The sequence below is a fragment of the Lupinus angustifolius genome, chromosome LG05, assembly GCF_001865875.1.
Source record: "Lupinus angustifolius cultivar Tanjil chromosome LG05, LupAngTanjil_v1.0, whole genome shotgun sequence".
In the NCBI taxonomy this organism is placed as follows: domain Eukaryota; kingdom Viridiplantae; phylum Streptophyta; class Magnoliopsida; order Fabales; family Fabaceae; genus Lupinus; species Lupinus angustifolius.
Genome location: NC_032013.1, coordinates 20,589,582 through 20,612,890, shown reverse-complemented (window position 1 = coordinate 20,612,890; position 23,309 = coordinate 20,589,582). Strand labels below are relative to the sequence as shown.

General features: G+C 33.4%; 2 protein-coding genes and 2 non-coding genes across 4 annotated transcripts; 3 read left to right on the top strand and 1 right to left on the bottom strand.

Moving 5' to 3' along the window:
• Positions 2,041-7,284, top strand: LOC109347061 (pentatricopeptide repeat-containing protein At2g33680-like). The gene is made up of 5 exons (XM_019586792.1): positions 2,041-2,147; positions 2,636-2,706; positions 6,032-6,275; positions 6,352-6,537; positions 7,149-7,284. The coding sequence occupies exons 1-5, from the start codon at positions 2,041-2,043 to the stop codon at positions 7,282-7,284; spliced, it is 744 nt and encodes a 247-aa protein (XP_019442337.1).
• TRNAG-GCC lies at positions 5,669-5,739 on the top strand. Its single transcript has one exon. It is a non-coding gene; the product is annotated as a tRNA-Gly (tRNA).
• TRNAG-GCC lies at positions 8,625-8,695 on the top strand. Its single transcript has one exon. It is a non-coding gene; the product is annotated as a tRNA-Gly (tRNA).
• LOC109347204 (endoglucanase 25-like) lies at positions 9,670-14,487 on the bottom strand. Its single transcript, XM_019586911.1, has 5 exons — positions 13,882-14,487; positions 12,103-12,552; positions 10,956-11,091; positions 10,704-10,876; positions 9,670-10,167 (listed from the first exon to the last, which is right to left on the bottom strand). The coding sequence occupies exons 1-5, from the start codon at positions 14,485-14,487 to the stop codon at positions 9,760-9,762; spliced, it is 1,773 nt and encodes a 590-aa protein (XP_019442456.1). The 3' UTR covers positions 9,670-9,759.

Sequence of the window (23,309 nt, the reverse complement as noted above, 5' to 3'; positions counted from 1 at the left end):
AGTATCTTAACCTCAACTCCTAGACTCTCTAATATTATTCTTCTTGTCACTCACTCTCTACTTCATATACTGACTTGATCGTCGGAGAACCTTTTCAGGTACCTCCACCGACGGGTCCAACTCTTTGCTGCCTTCAGTCACCCTGGCGATCGCTTCCTACCTCTTCATCAACATCTGACTCATCATTGTCCGTACTCTTGTGTTCTGATAAAGAACAATCACAAAAATATAAGATCTACAATGTTGTATTAGATTGAATGTTGGCCAATAAAATGTCAACAAAAAATAAACTCCTTGTAACATATATGAAAATGTTACACTGGATGAGTGAACAAACTAAACCAAATAAGATTATAAATAAATGTATTAGAAAGAAGGTTGAAATAACTTATATTGTAGAAGAGATGATAAAGTCATATCTTATGTTATTTGAACATGGGAGAAGATCAAAAGCTCCAATAAAGACAATGAATAAAATTGATGTTAGTCCAATTATTGGAGGAAACATTAAAAAGCTAAATGAAATGATTAAAATTTTCGGTGAAATCAATGCTATGTCAATGAACATAATTTATAATATGAAGATCAGAAAACATGAGACGGGATATTTACACTTAACTTTTACAATTGAAATTAATATTTACAATAATATAATATTGAACTTAATATTGTATAAACTTTAATATATGTTAGTGTATATATATTAAATTTGATATATACCATGAATAGCACGAGTGGAGTTATTCTCTTAATGCTAGTACACGCAACGACTATAAGATAATATGTAAAAGAGATTTTCAACAAGTACTAGTGGTCTAGTGGTAGAATAGTATCCTGCCACTGTACAGGCTTGGGTTCAATTTCCGGCTGGTGCAATTTAGAGAACAATGATGATACATTGTGCAGTTTGTGTTAGATGGGTCTTTCACTAACGTCGTACTTAGATGAAACAAGCATATCTGAGTTTTTATTTTTTATTAATGAATGAATATTTGGTGTGTAGTCTTCAAATCTTGATTTATTATTCCTAAGAAAAGCATGGGGTGCTTGTATATGTGTATGCATGAGTTTTTAAACGTGCCCAACAACTAAATCAAATTTTAGCTTATAAAAATTAATCTTAGATTTTAAGAGTAAAAACCACTATCTTCCCTCTCTATTATCACTAGTGTATACAGGCACAAAGTGTCTGCCGACGAATATTGTGTGATACTACATATTCAATTTTTATATGTTATATTTTTTGTTTGTTTATGATAATGTTTAATTTAAGGTGAGATATGTGGTTAATTAATGTATTGGTGGTAGTTGCTTAGAATTATATAGTTTTTTTTGTAAAAATTAAATAATGTTAAGGGCAATATAGGAAATGAAAATTACACCATGAGGAAAGTTATTTCAAGTTTTGGCTTTATATATAGTATAGATATAGATATTATCACCACACTCATCATCTATCATAGCCACCTCCATCAATAAACGTGTTTACCCATACCACTCCAAAAACACTCAACTAATCATTATTCTTTAACCTAAATCAGTCACCATCTACTTTTCTCCCTTCATCCTATAATAATGACTTTAACAACCTTTCAAACAGAACAAGAGTTACTTTAGTTATTGCCCCTCATCATAAACACTTGTTGTTTAACTACCATAACTCATAGTGCTACCTCGTCCCTTGTTCCATCCACATCATACTTGACTTAAGTATCTACATGTTAAAGTTGTTGGTCAATTTCTATTTGTTAGTTGTAATATTGTTTTCGTTAATCGATTAACTAGTTAGTTATTAATTAGATATTGTAGTATATAAAAGGTGATTCCCTTATTCCTTGTAACTCATTTTCAATTCAATATAAATTGTTTCCATTTTCTCATTCATGATTCATTTTTCTCATTCCTTCTTGTTCATCAAGAAGCTTTCTTTCTCATGGCTCTTACCAAAATTAACATGGTATCGGAGCAATGTAATTATGTCTTCCGCTGTTTATCCACCAACCTCTCGTCATCTCTTCTTGTGCATACTTTGCTTACATCATGACAGAAGTTCTTAGTGAAGAACATATTCTTAAGATCAAAGAAGTTTATGACTTGTTTGATAAAGATGGTTGCATTGTTGTGGAGGAATTGGCCACAATGTTAAGGTCACTGGATTTGAATCCCACAGAAAAGAGCTCTAAGATCTGATAAATGAGGTGGATGCATATGGAAATGGAACCTATGAATTTGTTGAGTTCTTGAGTTTAATGGCCAAGAAAATGAAAGAAAGTGAAGGTGGAGATGCTAAGTTCAAAATGGTATACTTCTTTTTCTATTGCATTACAATATATTCTTGATAGTACTGAAGAAGATTGGATGAGTTTAAGTTCTGCCACCATTGGTTCCATACAGATTTGCACAATATGAAACATTGTGTGCAATAGTCAAGAAGTATTGAGCAAACATCTAGCTGGTTTGGCTTCCAAAGCTGAGCTCTTTCTCGTGTTCCTTTTCTTTCACTATTTTCATTCACGGGTTGGTATTTCTTCCACTGCAGCAAAAAATAATGTAGAGATTGGTCTTCCATTATAATATTGAATGCATATGATAATGGTGAAGGTTGAATTATTGCTTTGTATTCACACCTTTGCAGAAATGTAAATCTTGGTTTGCTTCCCAATCACCAGACATCTGATAAGGAGCTTTCTACATATCACAGTCCTGGTAGCTCCAATAGAAATATATCACCCTCACCTTTGAAGAGATTTATTGAGAAATATACACACTTTGGTGAAATCTACAATAAGTTGGCAATATTACTATACACATTTTCTTTTCTTATTCCTTTATCATTTATCCTCCAATTATATTTTTTTATTTACACTCTAGTTTCTTTACTTCTCTCTCATTAAAACACACATTATAGTGTGTAATTTTTTTCCTCATTGAAGCAACATATAAGGATCCAGATTAAGGTCCATCTCATTTCTCTCTTTCATCCGTTATGATTGATTTGCTTCTGTCAAAAAGATGGTTAAGCATGATGAAATTGCTTATGCCAAATGGTGGTTAAGCGTCAAATTTGCTTCACGTTCAGATTTCAAGACTGGGAGATGAAGATTTGCTCACCAACAAGAGGAAGTTTTAGAGTATGTGTGGTGTTTATCACAATCATTTCAAGCTTGGAATGCTTGACACATTTCAGCTTGAGGGAGATGTTAAAGTTGTTAGTCGATTTTAGTTTGTTAGTTGTAATATTGTTTTCGTTAATCGATTAAGAGTTTAATTAATCGATTAACTAGTTAGTTATTAATTAGACATTGTAGTATATAAATGGTGATTCTCTTATTCCTTGTAAGTAACTCATTTTCAATTCAATATAAAATGTTTCCATTTTCTCATTAATTGATAGTTTAGAAGCGTTTTTTAAAAAATAAAAATATGAATGGTAAAAGGAGTTAGTGGGACAGGTGTCTTGCATTTTAGAGTGAAAGAAAGAACGGGTAGAAAAATATTTATTGTGCTTGCGACACGTGTACATCTAAAAGTGAGTGGAACATTATTTTCTGATATAGTTAATAGATTGTAATATGTAAGAGTAGGGGTGTCAATATGGGCATTGCCCGTAAAAAAATACGGGCAGTGCATGGTATTTTTGCCTGTTAGCCCATATTGTATGGGCTATGCCCGCAAAAAAATGCGGGCAGGGCATTTCAAACGGGCTATGCGGGCGGCCCGCGGGTATTACATTCTACACTTTTAAAATTTTAATCTAAGACTTTATTATTGTTTGGTTATTTTATAATTATTATTGCATACTTGTCAGAGAAAATTATTATCTAATATGGTTAGAGAGACATGTTTTGAATTATTATTATAGAGACTTTGAATTATTATGTAATGTGGTTATGTAAAATCTATTGATTTACTGCATAATGTACTTGATAACTTAGCATTCACCATTTTTGCTTTTTTAATGTAAACAGGAAAATGCCTGCGGGCTGCCCGTTAGCCCGTTTTAAAACGGGCAGGGCATGACTTTTTGTCCGTTAACCAATTGTGGGCATGCCCGGCCCGCTTAAATTATTGCGGGCATTTGCGGTCGCGGGCTAAACGGGCCGGGCGACCCGTTTTGACACCCCTATGTAAGAGGGATGTTCAACAAGCACCAATGGTCTAATGGTAGAATAGTACTCTGCCATGGTATAGAAGTGGGTTCGATTCCCAACTGGTGCAGTTTAGAGAACAATGATGATACATTGTGTAGTTTGTGTTAGATGGGTCTTTCACTAACGTCCTTAGACGAAACAAGCACATATGAGTTCTCTTTTTTTTATTACTAAATGAATATTTGGTGTGTAGTCTTCAAATCTTGATTCATTACTCCTAAGAAAAGCATGGGGTGCTTGTATATGTGTATGCATGAGTTTTTAAACGTGCCCAGCAACTAAATCAAATTTTAGCTTATAAAAATTAGTCATAAATTTTAAGAGTAAAAACCACTATCTTCCCTCTCTATTATCATATTATCACCACACTCATCATCTATCATAGCCACCTCCATCAATAAACATGTTATCCATACCACTCCAAAAACACTTAACTAATTATTATTCTTTATCCTAAATCAGTCACCATCTACTTTTCTCCCTTCATCCTATAATAATGACTTTAACAACCTTTCATACAGAACAAGAATTAGTTTAGTTATTACTTATTACCCCTTATCATAAACGCTTGTTGTTTAACTGTCATAGCTCATAGTGCTACCTCGTCTATTGTTCCATCCATATCATACTTGACTTAAGTATCTACATGAAATCCCTCTAATTTTTAGTAAGCCAAAACCAACACACTCTTACCAAGACTATAAGATGCCATTCATTCGCTCACACTCATAGCCATAACCACCATCCAACAACAGATACCGTCATGCAAAACCATCATTATTGTACCGAAGTACCTAACCTCTACCCTTCATCGTAGCCTTGAACCCACAATTCTGTCTCCTCCCTTTTATTTTCATGGTTCATGTCTCCATATCTTCAAAAGTTTAAAGGTTTAGACATTAGTAGTGAGCTTTATAGTTAGAAACATAAAGAAAAAGTGAAGCTAAATTTTGTATTTGCGAATTGAATTTTGGAGTGAAAAAATATAAATGAAAGAATTTAGAGTCATCTTATAAATATAATTCATGTCTCTCAAATCTTTCATTTTTCTTCCTCCCTCTAAAACCTAACTCGCAAACAAAGCTTTAAAGTTTGTCATACTTACGTTAACACTTCTTATTTCAAAATTACATTAATTCCTCTTCATGTTTATGTTACAGGGGAAAGTTAAAAAATTTATTAACAAAGTTCAGCCAATTATATCACATTTCGAATAGTAGTTTAAACGACTATCAATATACTACTAAAGAAAAAATATTACACATTCTAATATATCTTTATTCATGATGTGTTTATAATTGATGTTTCTAATTAGTAAAAGTATAAATATTTAACATTGGTTTATATGTCTAACACAATGAAATAGTATATATCATGGATTGTTTCTTAGTTTTCCATTAATAATTGATATGTATTCCCACCTGTTCGGCTCCAAAAGGCACGGGCCGCGTGTCTTGTTTTGTTAATTTTGTACATACATAAAATTATTATTAATATGTAAAAGATATGTTCATCAAGCACCAGTGGTCTAGTGGTAGAATAGTACCCTGCCACGGTACAGACCCGGGTTCGATTCCCGGCTGGTGCAATTTATAGAACTGTGATGATTCTTTGTGCAGTTTGTGTTAGATGGGTCTTTCACTAACGTCCTTCGACGAAACAAGCACATCTGAGTTCTTCTTTTTTATTCTTGTTTTTTTACTAAAAGAATATTTGTTATGTAGTCTTCAACTCTTGATTCGTTGTCTTACTGTTAATTGATTCCCAAGAGAAGCATGGGGTGCTTCTATATGTCAATGTATGAGATTTTAAACGTGCCCACCAACTGTTTGATAATATTTCTAAACCAGACCCCATCATTTGTTCGACATTGTTTTCAGCTTTCACCACTCATGGACTCCAGAATGAGGTTATCAAGCTCTATATTTCATTGTGGGCAAATGGAATCAAGCTCGGCAAGTTCGTGATCATAGCAGTTGCAAAGGCTTCTGGCGCTTCTAGTGATTTCTCGAGAGTCAAGGAAGTTCATGACAATGCAACTTGTTGTGGGATGACGTTTGATGTTTTCTTAGGCAACACATTTGTACATGCCTATGCTAAGTGTAAATGTTTTGATGGTGCAAGGTTTGTTTTTTGATGATTTGGTTGTGATGGATGTGGTTTCATGGACCTCGTGCTATGTTAACTATGGATTGCCTAGGCAAGGCGTGGTGGTTTTTCGGGAGATGGGTTTGAATGGGGTGAAGCCAAATTCAGTGATCGTGTCTAGCATTTTGCTCGCGTGCTTAGAATTGAAAATTTTGGATTCAGGAAGAGCAATTCATGGGTTTGCAGTGAGACATGGGATGGTAGAGAATGTTTTTGTTTGCTGTGCACTTATAAGCATGTACGCAATGTGTCTGAGTGTAAAAGACGCTTGAGTAGTATTGGATTGGATGCGGTATCCTCATGTTGTGTTTTGGATAGAGTTTTGATAGCATTCTTCACAAACAATGAATATGAGAAGGGTGTTGCCCTATTTTCCCAAATGGGTAGCGAAGGAGTCAAACCGGATGAACTGACATGAAATGCTGTTATCGGTGGATGCATGGAGAACGGCCAAACAGAGAAGGCAATGGAGACGCTAAGGAAGCTGCAAAATATGGGATTTAAACCTAACCAGATAACAATTAGCAGTAACTTACCAGCTTGCTCTATTTTAGAAAGCTTGAGGATGGGCAAGGAGGTACACAGCTATGTCTTTAGGCATTGGTTAATTGGGGACTTAACTAGCGCAACGACTCTAGTATATATGTATGCTAAATGTGGCAACTTGAATCTTTCAAGAAGCATCTTTGATATGATGCCCAGAATGGATGCTATTGCTTGGAATACAACGAGCATTGCAAATGCCATGCACGGGAATGGAAAACAAGTGCTTTTGCTCTTTGAGAACATGCTCTAGTTTGGGGTCAAGCCCAATTCGGTTACTTTTATTGGTATTCTGTCTGGTTGTAGCCACTCAAGGCCAGTAGATGATGGCCTCCTGATTTTTAACTCAATGGGTAGGGCTCATTCTTTGGAACCTGATGCCAGTCATTATTCATCTATGGCTGATGTCTTTAGCCATGCTGGTCATCTTGATGAGGCATGAGTTATTACAGAGAATGCCTATGGAACCAACTGCCCGTGCTTGGGTGCGCTTCTTCGTGCTTGCGGAGTTTATAAGAATGTGGAATTGGCAAACATTTCAGCCAAGCAACTATTTGAGATTGAGCCCGACAACCCTGGGAAATTATGTTTCATTGTTCAACATACTTGTTACTGCTAAATTGTGGAGTGAAGCTTCAGAAACCGGAATATTAATGAAAGAGAGGAATAATTCAAAATCTCCATGGTGTAGTTGACTTCAAGTGAGATATAGAGTTCACACTTTTTTGTTGAGACAAGTAATATGGAGAGGGACAAAACCTTCAAGTTCTTATATGAGTTGGGTGAGAAAACGAAATTGGCTGGTTATGTATGCCTGACACGGATTATGTTCTGCAAGATGTTGATCAGGAGGAAAAAGCCAAGAGTAATTGCAACCACAGTGAGAAGCTTGCTACTGCTTCTGGGATACTTAATTTGAATGGACAATCATCTTTATGTGTTTTCAAGAATTTGAGAACATGTGGTGACTGCCACAATGCTATTAAGTACGTGTCTACAAATATTGGTGTGACGATCATTGTAAGAGATTCCCTGAGGTTTCATCAGTTCGGGATGGAAATTGTTTACCTAGTGTGAAGATCAGGTTGTAATTTATTCAAGTGTTTCTTGTATGATGGATGTGGTTAACAACGAAGTAATATGATAAGATGGTTGCGAAAGACTAATCTCAATGTCATGCTACTTCAAAAGCTTGCTTGCTATATGCAAAAATCTGTCTATTGACTCTCGTACCGATACACTGAACGTTGTTCATGCTCTGGAAGGACACATCTCTGTAGCAGATCTTACTGAAGGAATAAGACCTGGGTACAACACTGTTTTCAGTTCTTATGGAAGTTCAACTATGAGACCTCACAATATAAGGAGCACATGGAACCTAAGGGTTATGGTGCCATTGGTGAGTGCATCACCATTGAACCACAAGGCAAATGGAAATGAATATGATGAAGAATAGCCAAGGTTTCAGTGGAAGTTCTTGAACCTTTGACAACTGTTTACTAGTATAAAAGTCCATATCCTTCATCATATGTGAGTTACCTTGAGTTAGACTCACCCTCTTAAGGTCTTGATTGTGTATCTAGAAAATATGTGATCTTTGACCAAGTGATTTGTTAAAAAAAGATAAGGGGTTGCACCTTCATAAATCTGCATATACGGGAATGTAAATATTGAAACTAGTTGTACAAAATACTGATCTAAGAGTTGATACAATTACTGATTGGAACAAACTCATTTTTGAGGTAATAGATTATATTCATGTTACATTTTTCCAAACATCAAGCACCAGTGGTCTAGTGGTAGAATAGTACCCTGCCACGGTACAGACCCGGGTTCAATTCCCGGCTGGTGCATAATAAAGTTGATATCTTCTTTTTTTTGTCAATTATGATCTATATTTAGTATAATATTGATTCATTACATGATTGATTTTTCATTGGTTCTTACTTACTAATTCATAGTTTTTTTGTGAATTTGTTCTCTATAGGGAATGAACCAGATTTTTACCACAATGAGTTACAAGGAGTATTTCTCCTATGGTGAAGTAAAAGATTATTCAAACTTACAAGAAGCAGTTAGAAACGACTATGCAAGGAGCTATAAAAACTCTACTCGATATATCCTAACATACAGTATTTAACAAAGTAACATACTGATATTTGACAAACTAATGTACAATTTTATCTGTATTAAAGAGAACCGCATATAAAATAACTATAAACCAGATCAGAAATTTTTGTAGGAGCAACTATTCTGCAAGTTGATATTATCTTTTTTTATTGATATAAAATTTCATAGCACTTAGCTCGGTATAGTTAAAAGTAGGAGTGAACATGGATTGAGTTAGGTCAAATAAGATTTGTCCCTTATCCAACCTTAAATATTGATAGAATTATTTTTTATATCCGGACTCAGTCCTAGACCCGGAGCTAACCCGATCCCAATTGTCGATTGAGACAACCTTTAAACCTGATCCAAGACTCGATTAAATATAATACATATCTTTTTTTAGATAAAATTTTCACACTATTTTAAATAAAGTTTTCTCACTCTTTTAGATAACTTCATTTTCTCACCCAACTCATATAACCTTTAAACTTATTACTCTTTTACTCATCTCATCATATCTAATCTCACACTCTAAGTACACTTAAATATATATCTAACTGTATCATATCTCTATGCACTGGTTAGTGATTGATTATCTTATCATATAGTAACTAACATAATTTGATCATAAAACCCCGTTAAAATGGTTTTTAATTTTGTATCGTTCTAGGTTAGAGAAAAATCCTCCGAGAAGGACAATCAATCATTCTTAAATTCTTGTAACTAACTGATTAGGTGTTCCGTGTCTCCATTTGAAGAATGTAACATTTGATACTATATAACAAGTATATCACAAAATCATAACACATTATGGTTTTGGTTTCCATGGTGCTGGAGAAGGTGGTGATTTAGGATACATTGGTGGAACTGCAGAGAAAATTGTATTTTTATCAATCCCTATGTTTTGAACACCTGATAATGCAACAAGTGCTGCAACTAAACCTGCATTTCCTGCAAGGGTTGGTTCTGTGTAGTTGTAGTTAGTTCTAACATCTTGGAAACCATCATTCTTGTCAGGACCAGCAACCATAGCACCAAAAATTGTATTTGGGTTTGATTTTGGTGTGTCCCTCCATTTCAATCCTTCTTTACACTTATACTTAACGTTGTTCTTTGGTATAGAAGCACCTCTATGGTGTACATGTTTAGGATATTTATTCCCAAAACCCACAATATAACTCATGTCCTGAGGGTTGTTTCCAAGGATGTAATTAATCTGCAAAATCATCCACAAGGAAATATTAAAATTATGAGTAATGACTTATTTTTAGTTCCTTAAATTTTTTACATGTATCAATTCTATCATTGAAAAAACTCAAAATGATACCTAAATATATTAAGCATGGTTTAAATTAATTATTTTTAACATATTTTATGACAATTGTTAGGACTATTTTGACTTACATTCCTGATATTCAAATATTAATTTGGATTTTTATATTTTCGAGGATCAAAGTAGTACCCTTGACAATTTATAAAGACCAAATTGGATATTTATTCTTAAAATTAAGAGTAAAGACCTATTTGAGGTCCCTAAAAATATATGGATCAAATTAGTACCTAAAAATATGTGGGTCAAGTTAGTCCCTAAAACTATGTGGGTCAAATTAGTCCCTTATAACATTTTCTATGATATCTTAAAGAGACCATTTTCTATGATTCCACCATCTTTGACTATTAGTTTGACTTTTTACTGGATTCAAATTAAATTGGTACAGATCATGAAACTTAAAGGTGTGGAATATCACATACCTGTGTCTTGGCAAAGTCTCTAAGAGTATCTGTTTTAAAGAAATTAGGTCCACAATACCATCCAGGTGTATGAGTAGCGTCAAGATAATCACTATATAGGGTAGCCAAAAAAGCTGCATTTACAACATATTGGAGAGGCTGAGGTCTACCATGGTTTAATTGAATCAAGCCCCCTAGGTGCAAAAAATATAATATCAGTATTCACATTAGAATAATAATTGAAAAGTCATATAAAGTAGGAGAATTTTTTACCTCTTGTTCTATCAAAGCTTTTGAAAAAAGGTAGGTATGAACACATGATTATGTTGCTCTCTTGGTGATATGCTCTTAATAGTTCTTCATATGGATAACCAGGACTCAGGAACAACCTCAAACGACTCAAAAGAACCTAAAGTACAAGATGGCAGGGTTACATTACTAACTTTTCTTACGTATGAGGAAGTCAAGCAAAAAAAGTAAAATGTACTCTGTCAAAATTGCTACCGATGACAACATTACAACATCAACCAAACATTTATCTCACTAATTCGGGTCAACATCCAAAGCAGTATCAAATTAAAATGAAGATAAAGAAAGGGAACATCATATGGAGAGAACATTAAAGAGTAATAATGAGGAGGCTTGAGGGTGGAGTTGAACACTTGAACTCATTGAAAAGTATCATTAATACACTAGTCTATACACCAAGTTGTCTATAATCTATGGAAAAAATAACATGCTCAAAGCAGTAATACATGACAAACAACATACAAAGCTGCACATCATCCAAGAACTATTTCAAATCTTGTAGCGAAACATGAAACTTGAGAGAATTACAGATAAAGAATTTGTGGCAAAATATGTGCAGTTTAGGGATAGATTATAAGATAATTAGTTGTGAATGGGTGGTTAATCATGTATTTGACTTAATGAACCACTTGTCTAGTTAATCTTGAAAATAACTTTAAAAGGAACTTAAATTTTGTAATTTCCCCACTTCAAACATTAAAAAAAGGGCACCATACTGCATGAGGTTCCTACTTAGAGTGTTTTTCCAAGTTAAGTTTTGGAGGGGAATGAATGAAATAAAATGAAGGCTTCAGAGCTGCAAATCACATTTGTGAGATGACTCTGAAGTCTTTCATTTCCCTTCTTTCCCCTCTAAAACTCAATTCACAAACAAACTCTTAGTGAGATATGAGGAGTATATATATACGCAGTCCTACCCTGTAAACAGAGAAACTGTTTCTAGTATTTGAACTTGTAACCTCATAGTCATTAAGTAATAACTTTACGGTTTCCCGCATTAGACCTTTGTCCACAAAAAATATAACATCTGAAGATTCTGCAGGTTCTTAAGGGCATACATAAACTAATGATGATGCAAATGTGTTATGCAAAAAATGAAGTTAATAAATACCTGAGCCCCAGCAAGCTTGTTATCCCAACTAAGTACACCATAGTTAGGGCCTCTAACAAAGGCACCAGCATCCTGAGCAACACTAGTAGTAGTAACAAGATTGAGATATGTGGAATTCCCAGTTGCATAATACATCCATGCCCCTCCCCAAACAAACTCATCAAGGTAGCCACTAGAATTGTAGAACCTTGAACCACTATCATATTGGCCTATCTGATCCCTTGAAAACTTAAACAGTGTGGTTGCACCATGAACAAGCTTTTTGGAATAGGCCCTATCATCATTGAAAACAATGGAGGCTGCAGCTAATGCAGCAGCCATTTCAGCTGCAAGATCTGAACATGAGCTGCATGTAGTAACTGGTCGTGGATAATCAATGTCTTCTGGACGGATCCAACAGTTATGATCATTTGGGGTCTTGTTCTTACCAGATGTATCTTCTGTTCCGACCTATTAGGAAAATGGAATGGAAAATCAATGAAGTAATAGAAAATGGTAAAGAGGATTTCGGCAGCAGAACTTCCCATGGTGCAGACCTCAAATTATTTTTCTGACCGATTACAGTTCATGACATATTGAATGACACATATTATAAGACAGAAGATGTACTCTCCTTTGGACCCTCCCTCAAGAAATTGCTAAAATTTTCTTTAGTTTTTAGAAAAACATTGCAAACATGGGTTATAACGTGAACTCAAATTCTGTGTACCAAAAATTTTCTATGTCTATGTACCAATGCAGTAGGATTTTGTCTAGTAATAAATAACACACCTCATTTAATTTCTCATTAACTGTCATACTAACACATTAAGTATTTGACAAAATATCTTTGAATTGATATAGAAATATAGAAATTTTTTGGTATAGAGGATTTGAATTCTTAAAACTTAGCTAATGGTCAACAATTTTTCTTCTTGAACCGGTATCCTCTCTTCCCAAATATTTATGTCTTCTAGTCTCAAGTCAATCAAATTCCACTCAATAAGATAAAAAATTTATTATTTGTTTTTATGATTTTACTTTTTAAATATGTGGCAACTCTTAATTAGATTTGAGACATAAAAAGTGGGTGATAGCTATCTCCATTCTTTCTTCTCATATTTATGTACTTATTAACAACAAGTTTTCAGTGATTTGCTACGGTTCAGCATAAGACATGGCAAAACTATATTTTGTGTTTTACCACTATTTAGCCACGGTTTTGTGATACCAAACCGCATTTTATGCATTCTTTATTATTTCCCTACGATTAAGGTAGTAGCTAAATTACTTTCGAACCCCTCCCTCCAACACTTTCTACATCCTTTGAGCCCTATTTCTAAGTCACGTTAGAGTTATAAACTAGTTCATAAGTTAATATTATCAAATAGTTCCAATTCAAAATCAATTAGAAAGCTTACTAGACATAATTTTCAACCCGATTTTTCATTTAAATAGAGTGTATAATATTTTTTATCAACAATTGTTAGTATTTATTATAGGCGAAACTCAATTTTTTTTTTAATTTACTATGGATGGGGCTCGAACTCACAACCTCTTTCACTTCATTCCTTAAATTCTTCCACCTTAACCATTGGATTAGATTATGACTCTCAAATTAAGTGTATAGTTACCATCTAACAAATTGTGTAACAAACCATTATCTATATAAGGGGCAATTCTATGGACATTCAAAAATCAACTATACACACCTCCATTCGTTTGGTTATTTACACAATACACAGTGACCAATGATTTTTTGGTATACATAAAATTGTCGATGTATAATATAACTAGTACCTGTGCAGCAATAGTGCTAATGGTATCAGCAGAACTATTGAAAGTCTTGAGAAGATAATCAGTGCCCCATTTTATGACATCCTTCACATGATCAAGTTCACCAACAGCTTCATACTTTCCACTATATTCAATCACACTCCAACTCAACATAGTGATTGCAAATGACTGAGGAAAATTAAACTTCACAGCATCACCAGCATCATAATAACCACCCACAAGATCCTCATCAGGTTTACCATCTTGTAAACAAGAGTTACCTCTCCAAGAAACATTGTTGCTCTTAGGAAGTTCTCCGGAACGTTGGGCATTGAAGAACATAAGGGCATTGTGAAGGACAACGGTGTAATTGTCAGGTGTTGGTGGTTTGTGGTGGTGGAGAGGGATTTTGAGAATGAGGGTGATGATAGCGACGATGATGGTGGCAATGGCAATGGTGGAGATTGTCCAAAGGAAGAGGTTACGACTGACCATAATGCAGCCGAGATTTACGTATCTTTTCTTCTTTTTCGAGTGGCCGTGGCTCAAGAGCCACGACTGCTGGGTCTCGTTCGTGGCTGTGTTGATTTCAAGTGTGCCACCCCATGCGTCTCTGTCGTACATGCTCATTGTTACTTAGATTTGTGAAATGTGAGAAACAAAGTTGAATATTTTTATGTGTTTGTGTTGATTGATGTATAAATTGTAAGAGTAGAGAGGGAGGGACCATACTCATGTACAACTATTTTTGCATCACAACATACTAAAAATATTACTTCTCCTTTCATCACATTTTTTTCTTCTTATGGATAAATATCAAGCAATTAAATGTTCAGGTTGCAAAAAATGTAATAATATTGAATAGTGTTTACTTTAAAATGATGCAATTCTAACGTGTATACATGTGGCATTTCATCATAGAATTTTTTTTTTTTAAGAAAAAGGGTGGTAATAACTAATAAGTAATAAAATTTGGGATTAATTATTTGTTAATGCATTATTATTTTTGTGAATTATGTCCAAAAATTGAAGATTTGTTTTATTTCAGATATATTACACCTCATTTTATTATAATCAATGTTACCTTTATTTGATGTTGGTTATAAATTGGTAGTCTCAATAGTCAATAACACTAAAAGTAAAGATAGTCAAATCTATTAATATGGACAAATATGAGGGAAAAAATATAAAGTATATGAATAATTTAAAATGTCTAATAAAAGTGACCATGACAACTCTCTCGAATATATATTATAATAAAGACATGATGGAATAATAATTTATAGTAAAATATTATTTCCAAATTAAAACATGTATTTGACTATTATGATTTTTTTCCAACAAGAATAATAACCAAAGTTTAGTCTTCTTTGAAACAAAATACACTACTAATCCTCCAAACTGCCCAACTCAAAATTTTCAGGCCAAAGTTTGGGAGTGTGGGATAGGATTGGGCAAATTCACCCATATGGTGCACCTTGACCGAAAAATTACGGTTTTGGTGTACTTTTTAGGAAAATTACAAAATTAATGTGATTTTCTTGAAATCGGTAATGGAATTGCCGATTATGTATTTTTTTTCTCTTACTCCCCCAAAATTGGCACTGCGGGGGGAGTTTTATTAAAACCTATTTTTTTTACACTCTCCCCCTAAATCGTCAATGGGGTTCATATTTTTTATATTTTATTTTCTCATCCCCCTAAATTGACAATGTGGGAGAGTTTTTGTTTTTTTTTTAATTTGTGGGATTATATCATTAGTTCTAGGGTTTATTTTTTCAAACACAAACCCTAAAAACACACAACATAATAATTTTTGTCAACCCTAACCCTAATTAACAGAACACAATAATAAACTAGGGGGAGTTTTGCAACACTAATAAAATATTTTTTGTATAATATTAGTGTTGCAACCGTTCGCTTGTGTTGCCACGTACAAAAAATATTATACAAAAAATATTTTATTAGTGTTGCAAAACTCCCCTAGTTTCATTACTGTGTTATGTTGTTAAGGTTAGGGTTGACAAAAAATATTATGTTGTGTGTTGTTAGGGTAGGTGTTTGAAAAAATAAACCCTAGAACTAATAATATAACTCCAATAAATTAAAAAAAATTCAAAAACTCCCCCATTCCCGATTTAGGGGAGGAGAAAAAAAACACAAAAAAACAAAAACTCCCACATTGTCGATTTAGGGAGGAGGAGAAAAAAAAATATGAATCCCCCCATTGACGATTTAGGGGGGAGAGTGTAAAAAAAATGGGTTTTAATAAAACTCCCCCCGCAGTGCCGATTTTGGGGGGAGTGAGAGAAAAAAAATACAGAAATCGGTAATTCCATTATCGATTTCAGGAAAATTACACTAACTTTGTAATTTTCTTAAAATGTGCACCAAAACTGTAATTTTTCGGTCAAGGTGTACCATATGGGTGAATTTGCCGGTCATGTGGTGTAGGATCACACCAAGTTAACCTAACACAAGATTTAGATCACCTATCGTAAATTGTGTCTTACACTAAGTCTAAAGTCAATTAGAGTATTACTTTTTATTATGTTTTGTTTTTAAATATTTTTTATATACATATTAATATGTAATTAGTTTGGGATGGGGAATAAGACACCACCATTCCGGACAAGTGATCCACGTTCCTAACACATCATGCTAATAAAATAGAGATCATTTGTCTATCTTGTTATATTTTATTTATATCTTAATCCAATTAAAAAGTGACATTTAATTAAAAAATTATAATTTTTTTTATAATACTTAATTAAGTAATAGAATTAAGATCTTGTATCCTTTTTCTGTGTGTCTCTATCCCAAACAAATAAGAATTGTCCTAATAACAAATAAAACATTAGAGCTCACTTTAACTTCGTTTGACTCGTTTCACGATATTAATTGAAAGTCCTTGCTCATATATGTACCAATTTGCAGGGATTCAACCCAAGAAAAGGGGAGTCTTCAATATTTTCTCCTGCTCCTACTAATTTAGAATCAAAACCAAAATGTCCAAGTCATTGATAATCTATGTAAATAATGTGTATTATAAAGTTAGAAATTTGAATATCTTTTACATGTTTCTAGTCTTCTTCATCGCACCCTTGTTAATTAATGAACAAAAATCCATAATAGCGTGAACAAAACCCTTCAAGTTTTAGAGATGGTAGTGGAAATAATGGAAAAGGAAATATGTAAAATTGAATTTTCTGGAAATGCAGAGGTGAGAGAAAATGGTAGAATAATAGCCTTAAAACAATATGTTATGTTTTATTCGTTAGTGAACTTACAAGAAAATTGAGCATTTTTCTTTTAATTGTTTTTTTAAAAAGTCACTTTTACAAATAAGAGGTTTTTAATTTTTTTTAAGATACACTTTTAGAAAATTAATTTTTAATTTTTTTTAAAAATCACTTTATTGCAACATTTACAAGCTAAGAAAGACATGTTTAAGATTCTACTACTAAAAAACTTAACGGATATTTAAATATGATATGTGTTTTAGAATAAGTTTATACTATTAATCACATGCACATGTTATATAATTGATTTTACCATCATCTGAGCAAATGCTATTAAAAATATAGTTTAATACAAGAATTTAATGTAATAAAAAATCAAAGTGAGAGTAAGAAACGTAACATGCACAAGAAAGTAAGAGTTGAGATAAAGAATGAAATTGAAAAAACAAAAGACAACATTTGTGAATGTTTGTTTGTTTTGAATAAATTGTATATCCATGGATAGATGTATTGGATATTCATTGAATATAATAAATGAATTGAAATCCATCGATTATTAAAATTATCCACTGAATTATATTTATTTAAATCTATTAATTTTAAGGGATGTATTTGGATAGATTATGAATATTTTTTTGACAAATCTATTCTAAAACATTAAAATAACATGGGAGGTTAAATAGACATAAGCATGAAACTATAACAAGGAAGAAGGGCATTTAGGAATGGCAACATGTCGGATTGGAGTCGGGTTTGCCCTTATCTAACCCCGAACCCGAAATTTAGAACTTGAACCAAAACTCAACAAGGTTAAAAATAAGAATATCATCTGCGAACCCGTCGGGTTTCGGGTAACCCAAACCCGATAGGAAAACTCGACCAAAATTCAGTAAACGCTGCAATTCTCATTTTCACTGTAAAAAAATCATCACAGTTATATAAACACATTTTAATTTCAATATGCGTTCAAGGCCTTGTCATAAGACACAGTTCATGAATACCTAGAAATCAAAGAGTTTTACGAAATAAGATTTCGTTGGGGAATTTCATCAAACAAATTCGAGGCAGAGTACATGTCACTTAGGTTGCCATACATTAGAAGAAGAGTATTGTGCAAAATTGGAGAGGGTTGAAGGATGAAAGGTATAGCTTATTTTTCATACTTTTAGTAATATTCTCCACAAAGGATTGATGAAAACAGTGATTAATGAAACACAAAAGTAATGAAAGAAGATGAAGACAAAATATTCACCTTGAGGATTGCCGTCTGCCGCCCTGTCGGAGAAGAACATGAGTGTGAGAGTGTGACTTTGACTATGAGAGAGTGTTTCAAAACCCTAATCTTTTGAGTGTGAGAGAGTGTTTCATGTTACTGTTTCTAATTTAAGACTTTAGGTAGGCTCAACAATGTATCCAATGGGTTCGGGGTAGGGTATTAATTATACCAAACTTAAACTCAATCACAACTGGTTTTCTTTATTAAATTCAAGTTGAGTTTGGACGAATACCACAATTTTGATTTTCATTGTCATCCCTAATAAAGGCATTTTCATAAAGGAACATGGTTTTCAACATTGTATGTGACCAAGGGGAAGTTGCAAGTTAAATAAAAATAAAAATTTATGATCGAAATCAAAGCAAGAGAAAGAATAAAATGGATTAAAAGTTGAGACAAAGTTGTTTTGCCTGTACCTCTCGGTGTATGGTCATTCTAGCATCAATTTTAATATAATCTTTCTAGAATTGGAGGATCTAATGGACAAAGATGATGATACGTGACAAATAAACATTTAATAGTCTATGACTTTAATTTTTATACCATTGGGAAGTATATTTTATGTTCTAAAATATGTGATTCATATGTTACAATTTATGTTTGGTCAAAAAATACTTAATTATTAAACTTTTAACTTAATTATATTTTGAATCAAATATAAACAGTAATATAAGAATAACACAATTTTTAGGATAACAAATGTGTTCTCATTACTATACATAGGATAGACTAGCATTTTATAGGCATAACCATCATTTTTTAAGTTGATAAATTTAATATATGAATTGATACTTTCATGATTAAGGTTCATATATTCTAAAATATAAAATTGTTATGAGTGATAACAATATATAAATTTTATTTTAGAAATATGATAAGATATATGTTGGAATTATATTATACTAGACAGTAAATCCAACAGACTAAAATGTTATACACAAACATAATGTTTTATTATATGAATATAAAAAATCACAAGTTTAATCTAGTTATGATATATGTATTTATAGTTGAAAGAGTAAATTACATAGATTTCCTATGAGTTTTAATGAAATTATACGAATTATCTCAACATTTTTTGCACTTACACAAATCTCTCATCATTTATATATGCACATTACAATGACTATCCGCCGTTAGTTGATCATTAAATCATAGTGTTATGTGCATATTACATGTTATTTAATAAAATATTATGACAAAAATACTTTTTCAGACTTCATATATAACATGTTTCAATATATTGCTCATATTTGATGAAATCCTTGAAATAATTATAGTAAATATTAATTCACACATAGATAAATATAAATTAATAAATATTACTAAAACATGTTTCATTCTTTTTCATAATGTATTTTTGAAGAGGATGTGCTTCTAAAATTTCTTATTTAATCCACACATACACATATATAAATTATTAAATATTACTATGAAATATTCCTTGAAAAAAATAGAACATTACATGTGAGGTATTCTTGAACGTTAAACCTCATGCATTTCCTTATTTGAGGGGGAGCTGAACACGTGTATTAGTATTTACAGTATATGTTTAAAAAATTAAATGTTGGGTCTCATAGGACTCTCTCACTCATCTAGAGGGAGAGTGAATAGGTGATATGATACATGATTACCGTTGCTCGATAAACAAAGAGAAAACAAAAAATTATATAATATTTAAGTTTATACACAGATTTAATCAATTAACTCGATCTACTATTAGTCGATTATTCAGATTAAGTGAAAACAATTTTCTTTTGATCTTCAAGAATACCAAGATTCTACTAAATTTATATGCTTTTATTAGAGAAACTTAAGAATAGTAAATGCACAGTACAGAATATGTAATTAAAACAAAATTATATGCATGCCAAGTTAAATAAAACAAGTAATGCGGAAATGTAAAAGATAAGGGAGAAGAACGAGACACGACCTTTTGTAACACCGTGAAAATTCGATATATTATATTAATAATTTATTTTAACAAAAATTAATCGGTAATGAATTAGGTTAAACCGTAGTTGAGTGTTAGTCTTTTTTTGTGAAATACTATTTTGTGGTAAAGTTTCGTAAATTTCTGTGACAGAAAGTTTTTGGACTACTGTCAGACCCAAATTCGCCTAAATTCGGCCCAATAATGTGTTTTTGAGTTCCGTAGTTTGAAATTGAATTCTGATTGCGCCATTGGCTTCAAAATATTATTTTGAGTCAAGATAAACATCTAGTTTATTCAAAACACATTTCTAAATATTTTTCACTCCGATGTGATTTAAGTGCAAATGTTTCACCGAAGAAGTCACTTAACTTTCATGAGTGAAACTTGATGGGCAAGCAAGCAAAAATACTAACCTTTTACACTAAATTCCTTAAACTCTTCATTTATCATTACACCGTTATTCTTTAAAAACTTTTGGTTTGCCTCCTTAAACCTGATTCAATTATCTTAAAAGAGTCATTTACTCTTGAAACCTTTGGCTTGCCCCCCTTAATCAGATTTATTCTAATTAAAAAGTCATTTAAGCTAGAGAAACCCTTGACATCACTTCCTTTTCTTCTTCATTTGGATTTTCTCAAGAACACCAAGGTAAACCCACATACTTGTTCTTCATCTTTTAGAAATTCTAGCCGTTCATTATCTACGATATATGAGTATGATATTTATGTGCATGCTATGAACGTTTTCGACCGTCAAAATTTTCTAAAAACCTTCATATCTCTTGTTACGCAAGAACGCGAAAAATGAGTTTTTGTGAATTTAGAAATCGTTGTTTTGAAACCCTGAAATATTATTGTTCATGGGGCTGTTTTAGTGTTTAAAATATATGCATGTGTTGATTTTAATGAAAAGAGATGGTGATGAAATCAAGGATGTTCAATTTAAAATGACGTGTTGATCATGTGACCAATCCTTGTAAAAAGGTGTTGAAATGATCATGAACAGATAGGAATCGAGAATGAGACTTTCGAGGATAAATGATGGTTCGGGAATATAAGTCTTAAACCGGATGGATGAGAGTCTCGGATGCTCTCGAAATAGATTAGAATGATGTCTATGTCGTAGAGTTAATAAGTGAACGATTTTACTCGTGAATCACTGATTTGTGTTTTGTGTTTAGTTTCGAGGCGTTCGAAGTCAGACAATCGATCTATTCACGTGACGGAAATCACCGCGCTACAACCCAAGATGAGAGAAAATACATCGTGACATAGTGGTGTCCGAATATGACACCCGCATCTCCCAAGCAACTCAAAAGTTGGGAGTTATTTCTATTTTTGTTAGAAACTCGTACTTAACCAAATAATTTCGTGTCTAGATTAAGTACGAATGTTTCCTTAGGTTGTATGCCCCTAAGATAGTATAAAATATCAAGTCTTGTGGTTGCTATTCGTGAAGGAACACCACTCGAGAAACTAAAACACGTAGGGATCGAAAACAACGAAGATTTTCGATCCAGTAGCCCAAAAGGGCGAGGAAATAGTCCCGGCAAGTGGACTACCCTCGCCTGGGCGAGGGAGAGGTTGTGGCTAAAGCCCCCAATTGTAGCCTGGGCGAGCCAACCTCGCTTGGGCGAGTGGTCATTGCCCAGGCGACAGCCAGGCTAGTGTTTGGCTTGTTCTGGGCAATTCTGGGCGCCCGAGCGACAGTACCTCGCCCGGGAGAGACCTAGAGGGTGAGTTTAACAATTTTTTGGAGGATTTTAAGCTTGAGCGTGAATCATGCAAGAAATTGAGTCTGTTTTGATGAATTGGTCGCTTTAGCGATAATGTCTCGCTTGGGAGAAAGACATACATAAATTGTGATTGTTTTTTATTGATTTATTGCTTAGGCAATAGCCCTAGATTGAGTGTGAGGTGTATTTACACTTGGGGAAGGTCGTGGCTCAGAGGATTGAGTCCAATGCCCAAATCGACAAACGTATACTGTCATTTTTGTTCTTGCGCCTTATGCAGGCAATGATTCCGACGAGGATGTCGTGAGCAAGGCTATGCCTAAAAAGGAATACATGTTACTATGCAGGAAGGTAGTCTGACTGTAAGAGGCTTGGCCATATGGTCGTCCAGAGTAAGTCAGTGATGGTTCATAGTGGTAGGGATGTTATTCCTATATTACGTGATAACGTAAGATTGGGTCCCACACGAAGCATTCCTTTGGGAGATGTCTTAGGATGGACCAATCAATATAAAAGAATAATTAAAATATTTAATCGTCTGACTTCGGTTAGTGTGCATACTCATTATGAATAATGAAGTAGTGGAGATGAAATTTATGGGAGACGAACGAGCCCCGCGATGTTGAGAGGGACGACGATGGTGGTGATTCGTCAGCAAAGTCTTGAGGGATAGTCTAGGTGAGGCGAGTCCCTTGTATTCCTGAATGAGGTATTCTGTTGGATCAGACAGTTCTCACAGTGCAAACTAGACGATCTCTGACAACCCTCTTTGCAATCAGGATCAAATAGAAGATGCCTAGAAAGTGTTTGATACGACACTGTCCTAAAATGGACAACTCTTCGGAACTGATTGATCATATATCCTTGCGAGGAATTTATTTATTTTTTGGTGCGTTCAAATTGGCTTGTTATGGACATGTACTCTTGGTTATTTCCAAATAGTATATTGAGAGGATATTGGTGTAAGGATGAATAAAATAAGCATATCATGCATACATTGGGAGTATGAATATTGATCCTCAGGATTCGAGTTATAACATCATTCATCATTGTGCATTATATTTGTGATCTATATTGTATATATTATGTGTGTATGTCTAGATGTGATATTCCGTGTAATTCCATGTTGTCTGTAACGCCCCGAAAAATACTTCTAAAAAACATTGCGGAAAAATGGGTAAATTTTTTTTTTGAATAAAGAGATTGTATAAAATTCTTTCCTTTTTTAAAAAACCTTCCTTTTCTGGGACATCACTTTAAGTA